The sequence below is a fragment of the Emiliania huxleyi genome (genome assembly GCF_000372725.1).
Source record: "Emiliania huxleyi CCMP1516 unplaced genomic scaffold EMIHUscaffold_539, whole genome shotgun sequence".
Classification (NCBI taxonomy): Eukaryota; Haptophyta; order Isochrysidales; family Noelaerhabdaceae; genus Emiliania; species Emiliania huxleyi.
Window position 1 is genome coordinate 41,613 of NW_005197951.1, and position 18,242 is coordinate 59,854.

General features: G+C 65.5%; 6 protein-coding genes across 6 annotated transcripts; 4 read left to right on the plus strand and 2 right to left on the minus strand.

Moving 5' to 3' along the window:
- Nucleotides 1–2,293: 2,293 nt before the first annotated feature.
- On the minus strand, nucleotides 2,294–3,302 carry EMIHUDRAFT_445868 (hypothetical protein). The gene is made up of 2 exons (XM_005765704.1): nucleotides 2,986–3,302; nucleotides 2,294–2,910 (listed from the first exon to the last, which is right to left on the minus strand). The coding sequence occupies exons 1-2, from the start codon at nucleotides 3,280–3,282 to the stop codon at nucleotides 2,425–2,427; spliced, it is 783 nt and encodes a 260-aa protein (XP_005765761.1). The 5' UTR covers nucleotides 3,283–3,302; the 3' UTR covers nucleotides 2,294–2,424.
- A 219-nt stretch (nucleotides 3,303–3,521) lies between these two features.
- EMIHUDRAFT_246956 (hypothetical protein) lies at nucleotides 3,522–4,496 on the plus strand (the record flags this gene model as incomplete). The annotated part of the gene is made up of 2 exons (XM_005765705.1): nucleotides 3,522–4,101; nucleotides 4,426–4,496. 2 exons carry the CDS (start codon nucleotides 3,522–3,524, stop codon nucleotides 4,494–4,496), a joined length of 651 nt encoding a protein of 216 aa, XP_005765762.1.
- A 1,142-nt stretch (nucleotides 4,497–5,638) lies between these two features.
- On the plus strand, nucleotides 5,639–7,278 carry EMIHUDRAFT_76556 (hypothetical protein; the record flags this gene model as incomplete). Its single annotated transcript, XM_005765706.1, has 6 exons — nucleotides 5,639–5,836; nucleotides 5,888–6,011; nucleotides 6,225–6,494; nucleotides 6,579–6,649; nucleotides 6,963–7,070; nucleotides 7,150–7,278. 6 exons carry the CDS (start codon nucleotides 5,639–5,641, stop codon nucleotides 7,276–7,278), a joined length of 900 nt encoding a protein of 299 aa, XP_005765763.1.
- A 1,558-nt stretch (nucleotides 7,279–8,836) lies between these two features.
- Nucleotides 8,837–9,456, plus strand: EMIHUDRAFT_371120 (hypothetical protein; the record flags this gene model as incomplete). The annotated part of the gene is made up of 1 exon (XM_005765707.1): nucleotides 8,837–9,456. A coding segment is annotated over one exon (528 nt), but the record flags the coding sequence as incomplete, so codon positions are not given.
- Nucleotides 9,457–12,232: 2,776 nt separating this feature from the next.
- On the plus strand, nucleotides 12,233–13,153 carry EMIHUDRAFT_246960 (hypothetical protein; the record flags this gene model as incomplete). The annotated part of the gene is made up of 2 exons (XM_005765708.1): nucleotides 12,233–12,595; nucleotides 12,968–13,153. 2 exons carry the CDS (start codon nucleotides 12,233–12,235, stop codon nucleotides 13,151–13,153), a joined length of 549 nt encoding a protein of 182 aa, XP_005765765.1.
- A 251-nt stretch (nucleotides 13,154–13,404) lies between these two features.
- On the minus strand, nucleotides 13,405–17,315 carry EMIHUDRAFT_119883 (hypothetical protein; the record flags this gene model as incomplete). The annotated part of the gene is made up of 10 exons (XM_005765709.1): nucleotides 13,405–13,719; nucleotides 13,960–14,424; nucleotides 14,696–14,749; nucleotides 14,877–15,085; nucleotides 15,183–15,208; nucleotides 15,472–15,592; nucleotides 15,626–15,791; nucleotides 15,944–16,039; nucleotides 16,335–16,506; nucleotides 16,705–17,315. Coding segments are annotated over 10 exons (2,235 nt in total), but the record flags the coding sequence as incomplete, so codon positions are not given.
- Between the last annotated feature and the right edge of the window lie 927 nt (nucleotides 17,316–18,242).

Consider the following 18,242-nt stretch of genomic DNA (forward strand, 5'->3'; position numbering starts at 1 on the left):
GGCCGTCACTCCCCTCCCAATCCGTCGCTTTCCGTCACTTGGAAGCCGGGAAAGTTCCGCACCTCGTGTGTCACGCGGCCACTCCAGCGTTGGGGTATGACGCGCACCATGCTCGAGGCCGCCACCGCCTCCACCGTCCCCAAAACGAAGTGGGGCGTGAACCTCCAGCGCAGCATGCGCCATGCAACCTCCTACGAGTGCGTGGTCAAAGATGTCCAGCGCGCACAGCGCAACGCGCGCACTCCCGTCCCCCCGATTCCAGGCAACGCATACCCGACAGTTGCGGAGGGCATCGACTTTGTGCTCGGCTGCCTCCAGAAGATGGGCGCAGACCGCGATACGCTCAAGATCGAAGCGCAGACACTGTGTCTGCTTGGCGACTACTACGAGGACTGGGTGCTCAATACCTCGTGGCGTCGCGTCAGCCTCGAGCCCCGCGAGGCGACCGACCACGGCTCGCCCTCCATCGGCGCCGCCACCGCCGCGACCACGCCGAAGCGGCGCCGCGACCCGGCGGTCACGGCCGTCGCGACGGTGAGCGTCGCGACGCAAGTCTCCGGCCCGCCCGCCGCCACGCGGGCGCCGGCAAAGCGGCGCAGACTCGACTCTGCCATTCCGTACGTCATGGCGGACGGCTCGATCGACACCAAGATCTTCGACTCATGCCACCGCATCTCGCGCCGTGCGACCGACCACTGGTTCGGGCTCATGGCAAATCTGACCGACGGGCGCTTCTTCTAGGCCGAGAGAGAGGGCCCAAGCCGCACGAGGATCCACAACAAGAGTGTCGGGCCGCGGCGCGTGTAGGGTGTGACGGTAACATGTACATGTATTAAACAACGCAAGAAACAACATGCTCAGGCAGAAATAGTACACTCTTCAATAGATGTGATGCGGCGCCGCAGCTGCCCGCTTTCCCAGCTGTCGACACCGGTCAGGTCCGGGTACCAGTCTCGTGGATGCATGGGAGAGGTGATGATGACGCGTTTGATGCGGGACTCCTTCATGCCGCCCTTGACCTGAAGCTGGTACGGGTATTTGTCAAGCATGGTGAGAAGGAAACCGTAATCCAGCTGGCCTCGGTACTTGGCAAGAGAGAGGAAGCAGCATGCCCAGCGCGATCGGTCGGTATGCGCGAGAGCCGTGAAAGGTAACGGGAGATTGAGAGGCGCTGGGAGGCGAGCACACTGGCACGTTGACGAGGAGGCAGATGCGGGGCGGTCGACACATGCAATGTGGAACCTGGCGTGTGGCCTCTCGCGCCTCGTTGACTGGCCGCTGCACCGTTCGCGGATAAACCTGCGGTGACGAGATGCACGTTGCCAGTCGACGTCACCGTCAGGTGGGGTGGGCTGTGTGTGGCGAGGCGAGGAGGAATATGGAGGGGGCGGGTGGGCGAAGCTACCGCTCGACCGTTCCGGGGAGGCCGGTGCGGGAAGAAAAACGAAAAACGACGGCCTTCGAAAAACACACGTGAGAAAGAAAGAATTTAAACAAAACACGTCGCTCTCACAGCAGACAGGCTCGACCCACGTGCGAAAGATAGAAACACAGCAGGCTTTTGTCCGCTGGCCTCTGGGAGATAGGGCTCCCAGACTTGTTTTCTTTTTTCTCTGAAGTGACGGACGGTTCGAAGTGACGGCTTCCAAGTGACGGCCTCTGGAAACTTCCAAGCAGCAGTCACTTCGAAGTGACGGCCCGTCGACGTGGCATCTGACGACCGCCCTTGGCGACGGGCCAAAAGTGACGGCTTATGGCGGCCTCAGTCTGTGCGACCTGGCAGGTTCCTGAGGTGCACGTGTTTCACGGGGCAAGTTGCACGGGTAAGACGTTTCGCGCAGATCAAATGACCGGCAGCGACGTGTACAAGTGTACTGGTAGTCGGACATGCCTGCGCCGCTACAGCGGGCAGGCAGACGTCTTTCTCGATGATTACTGCGGCGAATTGCCTGTCCATCTGCTCCTCGTCCTGCTGGATGGAAGGGATGCATATTCCCAATGCCGACGAGTTGTGATCACCTCAAACGCTCCTCCCGAGAGGTGGTATCCAGACCTCGAGGACAGCACAAAGAGCTCTTCTGCGCCGCTTGGGCCGTCTAGCCAGTGACCAATCGCTCGGGTACACCCACATCACAACCACGCACACGTGACGCCTCTCATTACGGCTCTGTACCAACCGCGGTCCAGTTGAGTTGGTTGCGTCGCTCAGAGCCGTACTGGTGTGAGCCGTGACTGGTGTATGAAGCGCACGCTGAGGCCGAAATAGACCGTGTAAGGAAGTGAAAATGGTACGCGCAAAGAATGTGAACCTTGATAGAAAATGTAATTTGATGATGCATACAGCAGCAAACATGACACAACCTCGAGAGCAGTCTCTGTCATGGGGCCCGCCTACTCCAATACGCAATGCAGAACGCTACACTTCTACTGCAAAACAATGACTTGCGAGGCAGCCCGAGCGCGAGCGGTCGCCATCTCGGCCTGTGCGCGCGTCTGCAGTGACTTGAAGCGTGCAATGATGGCCCAGATCGAGTTGTCCAGGACGCTGCGCGGCACGCTCTCCTTCAGGATGTCGGCCGCGAGGATCTCCAGCCAGCGCACCTCCTTCAGGACCAGCTCGCGCTCCTTGTCACGCGCTTGGAACAACTTGTGTTGCGCCTCGCGGATACCCTTCTTTTCGTTCTCGACCCGCCGCAGCTTCTCCTTGACGGTCCCGAGCTCGACTGCAATGCCGTTCTTCTCCCTCAGCAGACTGCCCTCGTACACGCTCATCGCGCCGATCTGCGCCTCGAGACCCGCAACCTTGCCCGCCGCCACCTGGTGCATGCCAGTCTCGAGAGAAAGTGACGACTCCAAGTCGGCGATGGTGGCGGCCTGCTCAGCGATCTTGGTCTTGGCCGCCTCGAAGTCCTGCGAACGATGGGAGCAGCTGTGAGGCGCGAGCTCTCACAGTGACGACAATCGGCTACGGCAACTAGGGCAGACCTCCGCTGGAAAGAGCGTGCGAGCCGCCTTGCGCGGCTCGGGCTGGCCGTCACCGTTGCTGGAATCGCTCGCGGCTGTCGGTACCGGTCGCTTCTTTGACTCAACCGGCGGAGTCTTGACGTCATTGGTGGTCTGTGGCGCGGGTGCCGACCCGACGCAGGGCTTGACAGTTGCGACGACCGCTACGGGCTCACCGGCGAGCGACGGGCGAGCCGTGGAGCTCACGTGAGAGCCAGCGCCGGTGGGGTCAACGCCCGCCACCACCATAGGCGGCTTTGAGTCACCGGGCTGCGTCATCACGCGCTGCGGTTCACCCACGAGGACCGTCGATGCGAAACTTCCCGGCCCTCCAAGTGACGGTTTTTGGCCCGAAGTGACGGCAAAGTGACGGTTTTCGCGGCAAGTGGCGGATTGCGCACGACACACCGCTATAATCTAGCAGTAGCTCTTGCTGCTGTTGCAGCTGCGGCAGGCAGCAAAAGATGTGCGATGTGCGAGTCACTCGTTGCGACTCCTCCGCTCCGTCGGCCGTGGTGATGCTCTTCGGCTGGCTCGGCGCCACTCACTCGCAGCTGAAAGAGTATTCGATGTTGTACCACGACGGTGGCGCCTGCACCGTGCGCGCCACCGCCAGCATGCTGGACACCATGCGGACACCACGGCTTCTCGCGACGGGGCTCGCGGTGCTCCGAGCTGCGGCGGCTCTCCTAGCCTCTCTCCCTCCCTGCACGCCGCTCGTCGTCCACGTCTTCAGCGGCGGCGGCGCCCTGGTGTGGGAGGCCCTCCGCGACGCCAGCTTTGCCGTCGGCGACGGCTGCTTTGACGGCTCCGCCTCCGACGCGGCCCTGCTCCGCCTCCTCCGCCGCCGCGTCCGAGCCGAGATCTTTGACTCCGCGCCGTGCCGCCCGCTGTTTGGCGCCGCCGCCGTGACGGCGCGGCCTGCGTGCGCACGCTGGCTATTGCTGCAGCTGCTGCTCGTGCTAGAGCTGCTCTGCCTCGCCCTCCTCTCGCCCTTCTCGTCCCGCCGCCGCCACTTCGAGACGTACTGGCGGCGCGGCGCGGTGGCGGCCGGCTGCGCCTCCCTCTACCTCTACTCGCGCGCGGACCGGGCGTGCCGTGCGGCGGAGCTGGAGTCGCTCCTCGAGGCGCGTCGCGCGGCCTGCGCGCCGGCGCCGGCGGCGGGCCCCCTCCTGCCTCCCTTCCCGGTGGCGACGGCGGAGGACGCGCAGTCGCTGCTGCTCGAGGCCTGCCGCGAGGGATCCGCCGCCGCCGCCGCCGCCGCGCTCGCCGCGGGCGCAAGCGCGGCCGAGGCGGACGGGCTCGGCAACACACCGCTGCACGTCGCGGCTACGCGCGGCTGCTAGATGCGGACCCGCCCTCCCTATCCCCGGGCATGCGCTCGACGACGCGTAGCATGCTCCGTGCTCTTTGTACTCGCAGCCCTTGCCTTCCGCGAGACGCAGGCGTGCGATGCACGATGCTCTGTCCATACCCGCGGGTCCAAACTCTAGGCACGGCTCGCTCGGGCTGCTTGGGCCGCTGCAAGGCGCGGGCGCCAGCGTTGCCGCGCGGAACGGCGCCGGCCGGACGCCGCTGCAGGCGCCGAGAGGCTCGGCGAGAAGCGCACTGCGGCGCTGCTCCGAGGCCTCGAGGCGGGGGAAAGCGCGGATGGCGGCGGCGGTGGCGGCGGCGGCGGCGGCGGCGGCGGCGGCGGCGGCGGCGGCGGCGGCGGCGGCGGCGGGGTGGCGGACGAGGGCGAGAGCGAGAGCGGGAGCGAGAGCGGGAGCGAGAGCGAGCCCGAGGACGAGGAGGAGGACGGCCCCGTCTACGCGCTCCGCTTTGAGGGCTCGGCGCACGTGCAGCACATGCGCGCCGGCCCTTCGCGGTACGCCGCCGCGTGTTTGCGTATGTGCCGCGAGGGGGGGCAGCAGGCGCGTGGCAGCAGCGGTGCAGCAGCAGTTCGTATGGCATTGACTGCTTGATTGTTGTGTATTTTGTGGCAACTCACACCCAGGGCCGGGGAGCTCTATATGAAGCGCGCACCCACAGGCCACACAGCACCTTCCCCTTCCCCGGGGGGGGGGGGGGGTATCAATTACCAAAAGCTGCCAGCCCATTTCACCGCACACTGCGCAAAGGACCCCACCAACCAACCAACTGTTTCCGGGCGGCACGGCAGAGTGCGCGAAGAAGTGCGGGACCAGCCAACCAACCTCCTGGGCCGGCCAGGGTCCTCCTGCCAGAGTCCAGAGAGGGGTGCCCACGGGTCAAAAAAACTTCTTCGCTCCGCGTCGATTCAACACGCAAGGTCGTAACGGGGGAATCCTTCGTTCCCCTGGCAACCCAGCGCGTCTACAGGCCACTGTGACCCTCCTGACGCAATTTCAGGATGGACAGTGGTGATAGGATGGATCTGGGAGCCTGAAGTGTGAAGAGGCGTGAAATAGCCCACATTTTGACCCATTTTGATGTGAGTGCGCGAAGTCGGGACCAACCAACCTAGAGTGGGGGCCAACCAACCAACCAAGCCGCGCGAGACCATAATTTCTTTTTGCGCGGCTCCGTCTCGGAAGGCTTCGCTGCTATGGACATGGAGCCTGCGGTCCTCGTGGCCGCGGTCATCGTTATCCTCTCCATTGTCTTCCTCGTCTCGATGCGCGGCGGCGGCGGCGGCAAGCCTCGGGGCGCCAAGTTCCTCAACAAGTCGCGGCAGACGGTCACGCTCGGCGAGCGCACCAACATCTCGCACGACACGGTGCGGTTCCGCTTTGTGCTCCCGGACGCGACCCCGGTGCTCGGCCTACCCGTCGGCAAGCACTTCAAACTCTTTGCGCCCGCGCCAAAGGGAGTCGTCGACGGCCAGTGGAACGGCCGCGACGACCCCGAGGACGGGGAGAAGGAGATCGAGCGCAAGTACACGCCGACGACGTCGGACGACGAGGTGGGGTACGTCGACCTGGTGATCAAGGTGTACAAGGGCGGCGTGATCGACCGCTTCCCGGACGGCGGCAAGATGTCACAGGCGCGTGACACTTCCGATAAGCTTCTGCCGCTCTCGCGGCCCGCTCCCGCGCCCGCGAGAGGGCTGCGATTCCTCGACACACCGTCCGGACGCGCTCCCTCGGTGCTGATGGTTCAGAAGACGCGCAATTTACAGCGTTACTGGAACCAACCTCGCCGCCGCGCACTGCCGCGCGCCGCTCCCCTCCCCAGCCTTGCCCCAGCCCGACCCGCCCGAGGCCCGGCTCTCGCCCGCCCGCAGTACATGGACTCGCTCAAGGTCGGCGACACGATGGACATCCAAGGGCCGATCGGGATGCACGAGTACCTCGGGGCCGGCCGGTTCAAGAGCGGCAGCAAGGAGCTGGCCTGCAAGCGGCTGGGGATGATGGCGGGCGGGACCGGCATCACGCCCATGCTGCAGGCGACGGCCCCCAACCCGCTCCTCCTCCTATCCCCTCTCCTCTCCTCCCCCACACCCCTTCTCCTACCCTCCTCCTCCTCCTCCTGTCTCCCCTCCTCCCGCCCTTCCCCGCGACGCCGCGACGACACCCAGCTGCTCTCCACGCCCAGCCGCGCCGCCGCCGCCGCAGGTCATGGCGGCCATCCTCAAAGACCCGTCAGACAAGACTCAGATCTCGCTGCTGTACGCCAACCAGACAGAGTCCGACATCCTCGTCCGCGACATGCTCGACGAGCTCGCCGCGAAGCACGCCTCGCGCCTCAAGGCTCGCACCTCACGCCGCCGACCGCCGCCCAGCGCCGCCGCCGCCGCCGCCGCCACCGCCGCCGCCGCCGCCGCCGCCGCCGCCGCCGCCGCCGCCGCCGCGGCGCCGCCGCCGCACGCACACACGCACACACACGAATGCGCAACACGCACACGCACACGCACACGCAACCTCGGCTGACCTCGGCTGACCTCGGCTGACCTCCGCTGACCTCGGCTGACCTCGGCTGACCTCGGCTGACCTGCCCAGGTGCACTACACGCTCGACCGGCCGCCCGCCGGCTGGAAGTTCTCGTCTGGCTTCATCACCGAGGAGATGATCTCGGAGCACCTGCCCCCTCCCGCCGACGACACACTCGTCCTCATGCGAGAGAGACTAGCCGAGACTAGCCGAGACTAGCCGAGACTAGCCGAGACTAGCCGAGGCTAGCCGAGAGGCGGCAGACAGTTCAAGGACACGTCCGCGACACCCCTGCAGGTGCGGCCCGCCGCCCATGATCAAGTTTGCGTGCATAGCCAACCTCGACAAGCTCGGCTACAGCAAGAAGTCGTACGTCGCCTTCTGAGGGATGGTTGACGGCGGCGCTCATGTCGCCAGCGCATTTGCGCAATGCCCGCCGTGGCGCCTCCGCGGGGAGGGTGCCCGACTCCGCGCAGGTCTGCTCGCGCCGCTCCCGCCCAGCCCGCCGCCGCATTCTGCTCTGGAGCATGCCCCACGTCACGCCACGCGCCCACCACGCCTCCTCACGCTCTGTCGCGGTCCGGTTGAGCTCTCCGCCCTCACTCCATCCTCCCCAGCCCCTTGAGAGCGCTCGCGAGCCTGTCGTTGGCGCTCGTTCCTCGTGTTGGTCGAACACTATCAGTGCTGTACATAGAGCTACCCACCCCCGTTTCCTTTTGTGCGGCTTCCCCTTGCCGTAATGCGTAAACATAAAAAAGAGCGAGAAGCGGGACGAATCGCCCGCCAAAGAGCGAATCCCGCGCGCCGCGGGAAATCGGCCCGCCCGTGTGGTGTAAGCAAAGTAAGCCCCGTGTCGGGTTACTTAGTGTCCTGCCCACACAAAAAGAACCCTGCACAAAGTCGGCCCGGAGGGCGGGGGCGCAGGTAGAGGTAGGGCTGGCGTGGGGGTCCTCAGGTAAAGGTAAACCTGTCTCAGACCGCCGGAGGTAGAGGTAAACGGAGCCCACGTGAGGGGAGGTAAACGTACGCGTGAACGTGCCCTGCTGAGGGCTCCCCCGGACGCGCACGCAAGGCCCCGCGAAGGCCCCGCGAGAGCGCTTCGCCTGCGGCGCGCCTGCCCGGCCATGGACCAGGCTTCACCGCCGCTTGCCGGCGGCTGATCGCATCGCCTACCGCATCGCGAATGACCAGTGCCGCGACCACTTGACCTTGCACTGCCTGCCTGCTGACCCGGTGCAAAGAATCTGCGTCTCAGCTCTTCGGCGCATTGATTGTGCATGATTGCTCGAGTGGCTCGAATTGGCATCCACCGCAATGCGAACATGACTGGAGAGCATATGCAACACGGACGCAGGCTTGCCGTTTGCGGCGTCGGTTATCAGAGGGGTCAGGTCATAGTGACGCGCTCGATGGGTTGCTGCATTGACGCAGACAGCAGAAGCATCGCAGCGGAGACCTTCTTATGAGTGGCGGCTCGCACCATGCGGCAGTGCGGACACCAGGTGCGTGGTTTAAGAGCCATTTCGATTTTGTGGTTTTTCAATTTATGTATTTTTAGCTTACTGGGAGAAAAGAGAGAGGTCTCTCTCTCTCAGTGTATGTGGCTCTTACGTACATTCCCGTAGGAGGACTCTGCTGACAGGGTTTGCGATGAGGAGCGACCCGAAGGGTTTCTCGTTTTTTGGCACTGTCTACCAACTTTGGTACAAATCGACTTGGTCTGGGCACTGACAGCTGAGCCCTGCGTTGTGTTTGAAAGTGTAGAAGGGAAGGCAGCATGTCAGGCTGCGACAGCGTTTAGAGCGGATGGCGCCGAGGAGAGACCATTTTGCATTTATGTATGTAAAAGAGGAATGCAGAAGATTGGACAGTGGAGGGACGCGGCCAGAAAGAGGGCGGGCGCCGAGTTAGTTTCGAAAGCCGGCGCTTTCGCGCGTTCGAAGGGGCTTTGTTGTGGAATTTGTGCAAAATGGACAAAATTTGCGCGCGAAAGCCGAAGAGGCACCGCAGGCGGCGTGTGTGCACGAGGGCGGCGGCGTCGAGCGCCGAGCAGCACACCACGAGCGCGAGCGGCAGCGCCGACAACGGGAGGCGGCGGGCGGCTCGACCGAGCCGGCGGCGGAGGAGGCGACGGACGTCGAGGCGGTGAGCGCCGCGGACGTCCTGGCCGGCGTGGAGGAGAGCGGCCCGAACTACGCCCTTCCGACGGCGAGGGACGGCCGGAGGGAGCGGCGGGAGCGGCTGCGGGTGGACGAGACGGCGAAGCAGGCGGGGCACACCATCGTGGAGACGGGAACGCACGTCGAGATCCTGGGTGAGCAAGGCTTGTGGTGGCCGGCCACCATCGCGGGGCGGGAGGAGGACGTGGACGGCCGGCTCGTGCACGAGGTCGAATACGACGGCTGCCAGGGCGAGCAGTACTGGCACATGCTTGACGACGAGCAGTGGCGGCGCGCGACCGCGATGCCGACGCCAGCCAACGGCACGAATGCGGCGGCCTCCACCGAGGGCGAGGAGAGCGGCGGCGAGGAGGGCGGCGGCGAGGAGAGCGGCGGCGAGGAGGACGCAGTCGCCACGGGGACGCGAGCGGGCGCGCATCGCCGCGCGGCGGCCGCGCAGCATAGCGAACTGGCCGACCTGCTCGATGGAATGGACGACGAGCGGCAGGAGGAGGCCATGCGGGCGGACGATCAGCCTTTGCTGAGGCCGCAGCCGAGCCTGTCGCGGCAACTGGTGAACGTGAGACGCCGGCTGCGCGACTTTCTCGCCCAGCAGGCGAAGAAGGGCAAGGACGTGGCCATGTTGCGGACCTCGCGCGGCACGCACCCCACCATTCGCTGGACGATCCGGTTCGGCCAGTGGCTTGACTTGAAGTCGCTGCTGTCCTGTGTGCATGTCATGTGTGTGTACTGTAGAGATGAGAGTATGAAAAGTAACAAAAATTATTACACTCGCTACCCAACGCGGCCACCAAAGGATTTCAAATTGCTCCACAACTTGGCGGCCGTCCTCTCTACGGCTCTACAGTCTACTGGAGCAGGCTCATCAAGTAGTCATCATCGGATTGATCGTCATCCTCCGCCGCCACGACCGCGTTGTCGTCATCATCGTCGACAATGGTACCTGGGCCGTCCTCGTCCTCGTTTGCAGCAAAGACAAGCTCGGCCTGTAGCGAAGGGTTGGGGCTGAGGTATGTGAATGCGAGACTTAAAAATCAACAATCATCTTCAACTCCAAAAGTGCACCTCATGCTTGCTTTGCTTGGGATTTGGCGAGTCAGAGCGTCTCTCGACAGCCAATATGTTCCGTGAGGACCTCTCCATGAGGACCTCTCCGTGAGGACCTCTGCGTGAGGACCTCTGCGTGAGGACCTCTTGTCACTGTGTGGCTGCCCCGACCTCCAGCCACTACCGCCGTGCTCAGACCGAGGGTCAGCCGACGGTAGACGATCGTGGTTCCTTCCCTCGTGCTCCTCCACTCCCAACTCCCATCCCCATGCGCCTTAGTCAGACCTCGGTGTGGTGGAGCCCGGTTGGATGCTGCCTATGAGATGGAAAATTGTGGGACATCGAGTTATTTGTGCGTGCTTGTTCAGCTCTTCGGTGTCTGCCGAAATATTTTGGGTGTATGCAACAAATCGTAATGTAGTGAGACTTTGGTCTGTAGTGTTTTTTTTGTGAGACTTTGGTGGCCCTGTAGAGTGAGTGAGTGAGTTAATCGAAAAATCATCGTTTGTAGTACCCCGTCGGTCATTATGAATCGTTACTATGGAGTGCGGCGTCTGTAGGCGTTCATGTGTAGGCGTTCATGAGGACCTCTTGTTCGAGTGTGAGGACCTCAGATCTGTTCCGTGAGGACCTCTCCGTGAGGACCTCTTCTCACTCACCGCTGTGGCTGCCCCGACCTTTTCTAGAAAACGCTGTCGAGATCAGGTGTGTGTTCTTCTTGCTTGGGCGGACCTGATGCTGAAATTCTGGAAAAACCCGGCCGGCCTCTTCCCTGCCCCTACCTACCTACCTACCTACCTTACTTACTTATGGGAAACTAAAAAAAGAAATCACGGGCTGGGTGAAGGTGGGGTACTATACCAACTAGAGTGGTGGTTGGTGGTACTCTCCTGCAACCACAGTCCTTCTTGTGACATGGCAGGCCACTCTCAAGCCCTACAAGCATCAGATCACCCATTTGGGGAGGGTTGACATCGTGATTTCCGCGGGAAATTTCTTTTTTTGCTGGGAAAATTCCAGCTTGAAGAGAGGGAAAACCCCGACGGGAGGGCCCAGACCTACCCTACCTACCCCGGCATCAGGTCCGCCCAAGCAAGAAGCACACACACCTGTCGAGATCCAAAATTTTCCTCGCTGCGCGCCCAACCGCCATGGTGGGCACGCAGCGCGGGGCGCCTGGCGGCGCCCATTTTTTGAAATGTCTGCCACTCGCTTAAGCTGATCTCAGAAATACTCGTGCGTCTGCGCATTTTATTTTTCCTTCTCCACGAGCCGGCGAGTGAAAATCGCAGATGCTCTATCGTACGCCGGCGGCGAGTGAAAATCGCAGATGCTCTATCGTTAACTTAGTATCGAGATCACATCGAGATCACTCGAGATCACTCGAGATCCCCCACTCGAGATCACGCACAGGTAAATCACGGCTACTTCAGAGGTAGAGGTAAAGGGCCCACGGCTGCCCAAGAGGTAAAGGTAAGAGGGCCGCAGGCCCTCAGAGGTAGAGGTAACCTAGACCCCTCCTACCCGGCCCTCTGGACCGAACAAAGATCGCAAGGGGGGGGACCTGTTCTTTTTTACCCACCTCACAGTAGAGAGGTGTCCGTTTTTATTTATTTATTTATGTGTTAGAGAGAGAGAGAGAGACTTTTAGCAATACCAAACAACTCTAACTAACACTCACACGTCATTTGTGGTGCCTGGAGGCTGGAGCCCTGTTCACGCGCGCGCGAGACGTGCAGACAGGGTTGCCAGGTGAGAGCGAATGGCGCGCTTCACGCCTCGCACAACAGAGAGAGAGATGCGCTCTGCATGGTGGGACATAAAAGAGAGCGTTTGTGTTAGTGCCAGTGCGCAGTGGCGGCACTTGGGACTTGGAGCACGAATGCGAGTAAATAAATAAGTAAAACGGGCACGCCAAACGAGGGGTAGGAGAAGGACAGGGTCCCCACCTGCACGAGCAGGATCATTGGAAGGACGATCAGGGGAAGAAAGAAAGGAAGCAAACAGACAACCCAAGGGAGGGATGGGAGGACGGCACGCCGCCACCACATAGCGGTCATGAGTGCTTTCTTTTAGGCGCGCCAGCCACGAGTCACGACCACCCCTACCTCGATGGGCCGCTCGTCCCGCGAACTACACAAGGTGATCGTGGTCGGCCTCCCGACCACCTCCACCACCGAGGACCTGCTCAAGCTCGTCAAGCCGTACGGCAACGCGCTCGAGGCGGCGCATGCCGTCGACGCCGAGGGCAAGCCTCGCGGCTTTGCCTTTGTGCGCTTTGCCGACGCGGACGCGCAGCAGGCCGCCATCGCCGGGCTGGACAAGTCCGACCTGGGAGGCCGGACACTGAACGTGCGCGCAGTCGAGGACCGCAGCGCCGGCGCCGCCTCGGCCGCCGCCAAGGGCAGGCCGTGCTTTGACTTTGCGCGCGGCAAGTGCTCGCGCGGCGCGGCGTGCAAGTGGGCGCACGTCAAGGTTGCGGACGCGGCGGCCGCCTCGCGCCGTCCCGACTGGCAGAAGACGCGCCCGGCGGTGGGCGCCGCGCCGGCGGACCTCTTTGGCTCGATCCCGGACGACTATTGCCGAAAGTACCAGCTGGGCAAGTGCCACCGCGGCGGCGCATGCCGGTGGAGGCACGAGATCTGGATGCCGGCGCAGGACGCGGCGGCGGCGGCGGCGGCGGCGGCGGCGCGCGGTGCGGACGCGGCCGAGGACGCGGACGTGGGCGATGCGGGCCGCACGAGCAAGAAGGCGCGGCGCATCGGAGGGGAGGACGAGCCGCCGCCCGCCGCGGGCGGGGAGGTGGGCGAGCGCGCGCGCGGGCCCGAGATCGGCTTCGGCGCGCAGCCACCCGCCGCGGCGATGCGAGCCACTTTGACGGCCGCGCTGGAGCGCAAGGAGGCGGCGTGGCGAGAGGCGCACCCCGAGGCGGAGGGCGAGCCGGTGCCCGCAGAGGCGCTGCGGCGCGACGTGGCGTGGAGCGCGATGCGCCGGATGCTCGAGAGGTGTCCTCGCGAGGTGGTGGGTGAGTAAGGCGCGCTCTTTGCCCTTTTCGTTTCCCTGCGGCGTGGGTTTTTTTTCCGACGGGCTCTCCATTTCGCACCAGACCGTCCCGGGCCACAGGTGGGGGGTGGAGGGGCGCAGAGAGATAGGAGACGCCCTTCGCTTCCCCCGCCGGCTGCGTCGCTTGCCCCGTCCTCCTGCCCCGTCCTCCTGCTCTCTCTGCTCTCCCTCCTACCAGCTGCCAGAGCCGGCGGCGCCGCGCCACTGTGTCTCTCGTCGGATCAAAGCGCGGCGTCGAGCTCGCTCTCTCGGCTCGCATCGCCGCCGCAGCCGCTGATCCTCGTCGCCGCCGCCTCGGCGATCTTCGCGCCGACACCAGCGCCATCCGCGCTCGCCGACTCGCCCGCCGCCTCGCTGTCCATGGCCTCCGCCCGGTCGCGCGCCCCCTCGAGCCAAGCGACCATGCGCCTCTCGAAGGTGTCGACCTCGCGCGCGCTCCCCAGCTGCACGACCGCGCCACTGTCCGCCCCTCCCTCCTCCTCCTTCTTGAGCCGCTGCGCCGCGCCCGACCAGGACCGCTGCGCGGCAGCCGCAGCCTACAGCAGCAGCACACGGACCTTCCGGCGGCGGAGACCAGAGATCGTGCAGGGCGCATGCCTGCACCTCGCGTGAAGGGACAGGGGGGGCTACCGAGTACAGTCACTAGCGCCGCTGGCGGCGGAATGGTGCGCCCCCTCTCGAGCGCCGGCTGGAATGACACGGGTGGTGGCTGAGTGCTCCAACGAGGTGTCTCTCCGGCATCTAGCGGCCGCCGCCTCCTCCTGCGCCGCCGCGACCGGCTCGAGTGCGAGGTAGAGCGCGTCGTCGCGCTTGTCGCGCCCGGGCGCCGCCTTGCCGCGCCCTCTGCCCGCCTTCCCCTCGGGGGGCTTCCCGATCCGAGCGAGCAGCGCCGGCACGTCCACCAGCGAGAAGGAAGGGCCGGCGGCCGAAGCAGCCGGCGGAGCCTGCAAAGTCACCCCATCGCCCGAGGCGTCCGCCGCCGCCGCCGCCGTCTCTGCCGCCGCCTCCGCCGCCGCTGCCTCCGCCGCCGCCGCCTCCGCCGCCGCCACAACCTCCGCCGCCGCCGCCGCCGCCGCCTCCCCCCGCGCCGATCGTCGGCCGGCTGGGGGCGGAGGCTTTGGAGGCGGGGGGGCGGCCTTGGCCTTGGCGCCGCCGCCCGCGCCGCCCTTTTGAGCCGCCGCCTTGCCGCGCCCCTTAGGAGGCAGCCGCCACTCCTTGCCGCACTGGCGCTCGCTGAACACCTATCCGAGACGAGCCGAGATGCCCCGAGGGGACCCCAGCCGGGACCGAGACTGGGCGCATGTCTCACGGCCTCGACAAACTCTTCGTCGAGCGTCTTTCCGTCGGCGTGGTACACGATTGCGACGAAGCGCCCTCGGCCGCCGGAGAGCACGCGCGAGACGAGGGCCCTCCGCCACTCGACGGCGCCTGTGGACGTGTCTCGGACATGTCATGGACGTGTCGCGTGTCCGACGAGGCCCCTCCCCCGCGGACGGCGCCTCCCTCCTCCACCTCCACCTCGATGTGCTCCCCCTCGGTGACCGCCGCGCGCTCGAGCACCGACGCCTGCGCCGCGCGCCGTGGGCGTGCCGCGGACGTGTCTTGGACGCGCCGTCTCCCCGTAGCAGCTCTCGATCCGCATCCCCGCACAGCCGATCTCGGGCGATCTCGGTCATCGCGGCTGATCTCGCACCTCGCCCCGCGGATCGGGCACCAGCCGGTAGACGCGCTCCTCGAGAGGAGAAAAGTGGAAATAGTGCGCGCCCGCCGCGTCGCGGCCGAGAAAGCGCGCGCGGCCCCCGCCCTGCGCCGCCGCACTCGCGCCCTCCTGCCTCGCCGCCTCGGAGACGATGGAGCGCTGCTCGAGCAGCGCCGCGTGGCAGAGGGCGTGTAGCAGCGCGCCTGCAGCAAGGCTCCAGAGAAAGCTCGGGGCTACCTCATCGCCGCGCGCGGCAGAGAGCGGTCCGCAGCAGCGCGCCGCGCATCGCCGGCGGCAGACCGGCGAGCCCGCTCTGCCCCTCGCGCCTACGGGGCAGATACCGACAAGGTTCACGGACGGTGCCTTCCCGCCTCGGCCAACCCGCGCCGCCCCTCGCGCCGCCGCAGCGTCCGCGCCGCCTCGCGTACGTCCCCGAGCGAGCTGACGATGGCCTGCAGCTCGAGGTTGGCTCGTTGCTCGAGGTGGGCTCGTTGTCGGCAGGGAGTCCACGAGCCATCCTCGAGCTCATCTCGGCGGATCTCGGAGGCTCTCGGCGGATCTCGCCTGCAGCTCCCCCCCCTCGAGGTACGGCTCGAGCTGCTCCGGGATGGCCTCGTCCGACTCGTCGAGTCGCCGTGCGAGTGCCATCTGCCCGTCCCAGTAGCAGAGTGCGCCCGCCAGCACCTCCTCGACCGACGCCGCGCGCGAGCCTGGGGAACGCGCCGCCAAGTGGGTAGGTCAACCTGCGCCCTCTCTCGAGATCAACTCGATCTCGGCTCGATCTCGGCTCGATCTCGGCTCGATCTCGCCGTCGACGCTGTGCGAGAGCGGCAGCCGCGCTAGGCGGAGGAGGGCGGCACACGCGTGCAGCAGGTACGCAGAGACGCGCGGCAGGCATGCGAGGCCGACCTGCAGGGGCGAACATTGCTCTCGACGAATGAATGGACGCGACGCGGCGGGCGAGACCAGTCCGAGGGGGGAACGAGACCAGCCTCGATCTCGTGCGAATCTCGTGCGAATCTCGTGCGAAACTCGGGCGAATCTCGGCGAATCTCGCGCACCTCGAGCTCAGGCAAACAGAAGGGCGGCAAGCCGAGGTGGTCGCCAAACGAGGCAAGGAACTGGCCGGCGGCGACGCAATCGGCGGACGAGCGCACCTGTAGGGACGGGTGCTGGACGGGTCACGGACAGACACTGGACGTGTCCTGGACGTGTCGCCCCGGTGAAGACGGGGGGCCTCGCGTGATTCGCCGGCCGGCGGTCGAGCGATTGGCGGACGGCAACGTGCTCCGCCAGGCGGCGCGCATGCCGGCTCGGCGCACACGCGCGCCGCTCCGCGTCGGCCGCCGCGCGCTGCCGCGCCTTGCGCCAAGTGCAACCATCTCAGCGACTCTTGGTCAAACCTTGGCGACTCCCGGCTCCCGGCGACTCTCGCGCCTTTTCCGCCTCGACAAGCGCGAGGGTGTTCGGCGGCTGCGTCTCGATGCGAGCGCGCGAGGAGCGGCGTCTCCCCTCCGCATCGCAGCCGTCCTCGTCGCCGCCGCCTCCGTCCGAGTGCGCAGGCGGCGGCAGCCCGAGCACGATGCAGTCCGCGTCGACGGCGGAGGCGCGGGCGCGAACCTGCCTTGGCAGCGTCAGCACGACCTGCTCGAGGAGAGAGGCTCAACCGCCGAGGTTCGCCGAGGTTCGCCGAGGTTCGCCGAGGTTCGCCGAGGTTCGCCGAGGTTCGACGAGGTTCGGAGGTTCGCCGAGGTTCGACGACGAGGTTCGCCGAGGTTCGCCGAGGTTCGCCTGCTCGAAGACGAGGTCGAGCCGCTCGCACTTTCTCGCGACAGCGCCCCCGTTGAGAGGGCTTCCGTGCGCGAGGTAGCACGAGGCAAAGACGTGCCGGACCGCGCACGCAAAGGCGAAGATGTCGCCGAGCTCGCCGGCGAGCAAGCGGTCGCGCACGTGCAGCAGCGTGAGCAGCGGCGGCGAGGCCGCCGCAGCCTCGCTCGGCGACAGGAACGGCCGCGAGAAGGAGAGGTGGCGAGGCGAGCACATCTCCTGCAGAATCTTGAGCATCGCGCGGCGCGACTCGTCCCACTCGAGGTCGAGCTCCTCGACGGCCTCCTCGCGGAGCGAGTCGGCGGCAGCGCGCGCCTCGGCGTCCGCCTTGAGGTCGAGCTCCGACTTCTCCGCCGCCGGCCGCCCGTGCGGTGCCGCCCCGCCTTCGGCATAGCCGCCGCCGCCGGCGGCGGCAGCGGGGGAGGGGGCGTCGGATATGAGGGCGAAGGCGGCCGCGTCTTCCGCCTCCACCAGCTCGCCGAGGGAGCGAGAACCCCGCTCCCGACGCGGCGGTGGCTGCCACCCATAGGCGAACTGGTCGGCGGACCCCACACACCGCCGCCGCTTCTGCTCTGGCTTCACCTGTCCGCCACGCGCTCGGCCGGCCTTTGCGCCACGCGAGGAGGGGCGTGAGGACGTAGGCGAGTCGTCGGAGAATGAGAAAGAGCTAGCTCGCTTCTGGCCTGCGTTGGCGCGTCGCTTCCGCGGCGACCGTGGCGATGTGGGCTCGTCTCTGTCCGCCTCCGCCTCGCCGTCGACGTGGTCGTATGCGGGCTCGGCGGCGGCTTCGTGGCCGCTGCCACCCAGCACGGCTAGAGGCGTAATCGTTGCCTGCGATGCCCCACTGAAAGAAAATTATCCTGCATGCCCCACTGAAAGAAAATTATCGATGAACACTTTCGATAGACCGAAAGTAAGATCGTTCGGTGCAGAAACCCCGGCCATGCCCATGTAACGCAATTGTGCTCGATTTTTTTGATTTTTTGGTCGAGAAGTGTCTCCAAGTCTTCTGGACCCATCGATGGCCGTCGCCTCGACGCCGCTCGTCGCGGCACCATCGTGCCCGGCCTGGGCGAAGCATCGTCGCGGGCGCCAGCCGCAGTTCGACGGCAAGCTTACTGCACGGGTGCAGCCACGTCCCAAAAAAATAAAATAAAATATTCTTAGCTTCAAGCCCCCCTCCGAGACTAGAGACAGAACCCAGAGATACATACGTCAAAGGGACTGCCCCCCGCCCCCACTTGCCCTGACTGCACAGGATTGCGTGCCCCGAAGACGGCGACACATAGCGGGCCTGCGGGGGACACCACGCAAGGAGAGGGTGCGAAGGCTCGTTTGGGTGCTAGGTGGGACCATGAGGGGGGGTGGGCGAGGTCCTGTGGGGGTGAAATGTTGCGCGGCGAATTGGAACCTACCCCCTCGCCGCGCCGATCCTCACGCGGAGGGTGAAAACCCTGTGGGAGAAACCCCCCCGCGGTCGGCAGTCTTCAGAGTGGACCCCCCCCATGACCCCCTTCCTCCCCAGCTTCCCTT